At 41.7% G+C, this 3,973-nt stretch overlaps 1 protein-coding gene across 1 annotated transcript in view; it reads left to right on the top strand.

Annotated features, from left to right (window-relative positions):
* Positions 1-2,747, top strand: part of tenm2a (teneurin transmembrane protein 2a) — a 123,507-nt gene extending 120,760 nt beyond the window's left edge. Inside the window, 3 exon segments of the mRNA XM_008327623.3 lie at positions 1-80; positions 648-778; positions 870-2,747. The exon segment at positions 1-80 is cut by the window's left edge and continues 30 nt beyond it. Of these exon segments, the coding sequence (XP_008325845.2) occupies positions 1-80; positions 648-778; positions 870-1,607 (949 nt within the window). The 3' untranslated portion in view covers positions 1,608-2,747.
* Positions 2,748-3,973: the final 1,226 nt, after the last annotated feature.

The raw sequence follows: 3,973 nt of genomic DNA on the forward strand, positions 1-3,973 counted from the left end.
CCCTTCTCCGTTTAATCTGTACATGTTCAAGAACAACAACCCCCTGAGTGACATGCTGGACGTCAAGAACTACGTCACAGGTAAACGGTCGGACATGGGTTACGATAATTTGGTTTGCCAAGAAGATAATTCTTGGCAAAGATGATAAATGATTACTAAGAACAAGAAGAGTCTTCCACTTATCACATTAGATATTTTCACTGAGGTAAAAGCCCAGTTTGGCTTCTGCAGAACAAACAACTGTCGTTATGTTTTATGTCAGGCTGGAGTTACAGAAAAAACAAGTTTACTGAAGGATTTGTGTCTTTTCATGTGAACTTTTTAAAGAATATTCTGGTAAAATACTGACTTTTAAATACAGCATAAATTGGTCATTTTTACTAGAGCTTTTATTTATGTCTATAGTCATGAAGTTTTATTTAATAAGTAAATTAGATATGACAAAACACGCTGCACACAAGCTAATATTAGCATAGCATTCAAATGAATCATCAGTCTATGAAATATATACACTATTAAACAATGTAGAAAAACAACTCCAATAAAATAAAGAACACAGACACACATACACCTGAGTGTAGTTTAAAAGTATAAACTTTTTAACTTTGAGATCAGCAAAGACATTTGTCTGATGTCTCCTGTGACAGACGTGAAGAGCTGGCTGGTGATGTTTGGCTTCCAGCTCAGTAACATCATCCCAGGTTTCCCTCGACACACGCTCTACTTTGTGGAGCCACCGTACGAGCTGCAGGCCACGCAGCACTGCGAGAACGGACAGGTACAGGAGGCACGGCCGACGTCATCTCTGAATGTGAGTCCACTGTTGAGATCGTAATGATTCACTGAATTATTCAACTGTCCTCCTGCAGCTCATCACTGGAGTCCAACAGGCAGCGGAGCGTCACAACCAGGCCTTCATGGCTCTGGAGGGTCGTCTCCTCAACAAGGAACGACGCAGGCGAAAAGACAAGCCGGGTCACTGGTTTGGCACCAGCACCCCCATTATAGGTCGAGGCGTAATGCTGGCATTGAAGGAGGGCAGAGTGGTGGCCGGCGTGTCATCGTTGGCGAGCGACGACAGCCGTAAAGTAGCTCTGGTGCTGAATGGTGCTCAGTACCTCGAAGGTACTCATTACACCCAGGACGGGAAGGACTGTCACTTCTTTGTGAAGGTCGGTTCTGCCGACAGTGACCTCTTAGCGCTGGGTCTCACAAACGGGCGCAAGTCGTTGGAGAGTGGCATCAATGTAACGGTAAGTGGCCGCTCCAGACGGGGCGTGACTGTAGAGTTCGCAGTTCCGTCCTTGGTGCTCAGTGTTCGGTACGGCCTAGCTGCGGACGTGGTGGATGAAGAGAAAGTAAGACTTTTGGAGCTGGCCAGGCAGAGAGCTTTGGCCGGGGCCTGGGCCAAAGAACAGCAGAGGGCCAGGGATGGGAAAGGAGGCAGCCGCCTCTGGACGGAGGGGGAGCGTCAGCAGCTCCTCACCACCGGCAGAGTACAGGGCTACGATGGCTACTACGTACTGCCCGTTGAGCAGTACCCAGAACTGGCCGACAGCAGCAACAACATCCAGTTCCTCAGACAGAATGAGATGGGCAAGAGGTAACAGCCCTCCTCACTCCAACAGCAGACTGTTTCCTTTTTTTCACCTTCGACTCTCTGAACCCTGCCCCTCCTATCGACCCAGCCTCCTCAACCCTTCTCTCAAAGTCCACTGAGAATTAACAAACAAAATGGGGTTACTCACAGAACGCTGCAGGGACTTTTGAAAGAATAACTTAAGAGAAAACATTGTTATTAATTTTACTGCCACAGGCAAAAAAAAATGAATACATTTAGGCAAACAGTTCTTTTTGGTTTTTTGAAACCTGAAAAAGCACTGAAGAACTTCGAGAACTGTTGCTTAATAAATAAGAAGATTCCCCTTTTTAAAAAAGATAGTGATATTTTCACCCATATTTTCTGGGTCACAGAGAGCCACCAACACGGCTCCAGAACACGGAGGAGTTGTACTGTGTTGGCATCTGCAGCGAAGGCTTATTTTAATAGACTCTGAAGGCAAAAGGGACCAAAGTGGAGACAAAGCCACTCCAGAGGACGGCAATTACAACGACACACCAGGAGAGGACGCTGAAAAACAGCAGCAGGCAAGGAAAGGGGGAAAGGATGTCGGGTAATTTGAGTCATCTCCCTGTCTCAGGCCTCTCATCATCCACCAAGGACCCATCCTGTGCTGCTGAGGATGGGGCACATCCAAACACCTGACGGCATCGCTGGACACACCCAAGCTGTTAAAAGACCAGAAGAAAAACTTTTTTTTTTTTAAAGCAACTGATGGCTATGTTTGTGGACCGTGGTGTCATACAGCATTGTTTATTTTTAACTGGGGAGGAGAATCACACGACTCCATACGTGTCTGACTACACTAAATTTCAGGATGTTGCGTAAACTGTAGATGCCGTAGTTTTGTACGTTTCAGTCGCGTTAGAATTGTGAGACTTTCACCAAGGCACTTCTGTACAGAACGAACAAACACACCACACACGTGCAGTCGGGGAAAACATGCTAAGTTAGTATTTATTTTATTTGACTTGTTTTTAAATTTATTTATTCTTAGTAATATATGACAATCATGAAGGAGTCACCAGTTCTATTTGAAATGAACATCGATGGATGAGTTTATTTTTCCTTTGTAACATTAATGTAACAATTGTCATTTTGTTTTTGTAATAGTTTCTGTTTGCTGCCGGGGCAAAAAATAGTCACTCTCGAAAAAAAATAATTTATGTAATAAAGTGTTTAAAAAAATGGTTTATACTTTAAATAAAGTCTTTAAAACTGTGAATCTGTTTTTTCGGAAATATATTTCAATGTACAGTGTATAGACCTACCTTTATGCAGCACAGTAGAATATTGTTCAGAATATCAAGTTTTATATTTCTAAGAGGAAGTGGCTTGTAATGTGCAAAATCTTTAGCTGGTCTTACTACTCTAGAGTTTTGTGACACTCCAATATTCCATATCTACAATATCAATGCCCAGTTTGTTGTTTTGACTGTTTGTTTTGTTTGGAAGCAGATATGTTTCTGTCCTAGAGCCCAACAGCAGTAGCAGTAATGGATGCCTCTCACTGTGAAGAGACTCGTGCTGGATGTCATAATGTACCAAATCAGTATTATCAACCATGATTCTTATACATTCACTTGAAACGAAACTCTTCTGAGAACCTTAACAATAAAACATAATTGTTTACTTCATCCGAGCACCCTGGTGTGTACTCTCATTTCACTGTCGTGCTTGAAAAGAAGCGATAGTTTCTAGCAACAAAGGTTTACCCACACTTTCAATTATACTTCATCAAATTGCTGCGTTTCAAAGTCAAACACATCGCAACATACGCGGTGTAACAAAAGCAAGGACAGGAGGAACGTGGTGTTGTTGGCATTTACTGCTAGATATACAACAGAACACAATACTGTATTGTACAGCAATATTGTATCGCGCATACTGAAAGTGACGTGATTAGAGCCTTGACAGACTTCGTCGTTCAATCCTGTTAGCACCGTTGAGTTCAGATAAAGGTCTACTACCTTTAACAACAAATGTCAAGTATTGTCAAGTATTCACGTGTTTATTTTTGGGAGATTGTTGCATTTTAACAATTCGTTTGTATGCAAAAACCAACAAACACAACGTAATTTTAATATTAAAAATTAAAAAAAAAAATTAAAAATAATATAAAAAACGGTTAACATGAGGCTCAGAAGCGAATCAAACATACATAAATTGAATATATATATATTTATATATATATATATATATGTTTGTTTATTTAAATTACCTGAATTGGTTGCTTTGCGACTAAGCGAACCGTTTTACGGCTGTTTTGCGACACTTCCTCTTAGCGTACCTACACAGGTGTAGTTAACGAGATTTCAGCAATCGCTGTCAAAACAGTGAGTACTTCCTGCT

This window comes from Cynoglossus semilaevis, chromosome 15 (assembly GCF_000523025.1).
Source record: "Cynoglossus semilaevis isolate Cse_v1.0 chromosome 15, Cse_v1.0, whole genome shotgun sequence".
In the NCBI taxonomy this organism is placed as follows: domain Eukaryota; kingdom Metazoa; phylum Chordata; class Actinopteri; order Pleuronectiformes; family Cynoglossidae; genus Cynoglossus; species Cynoglossus semilaevis.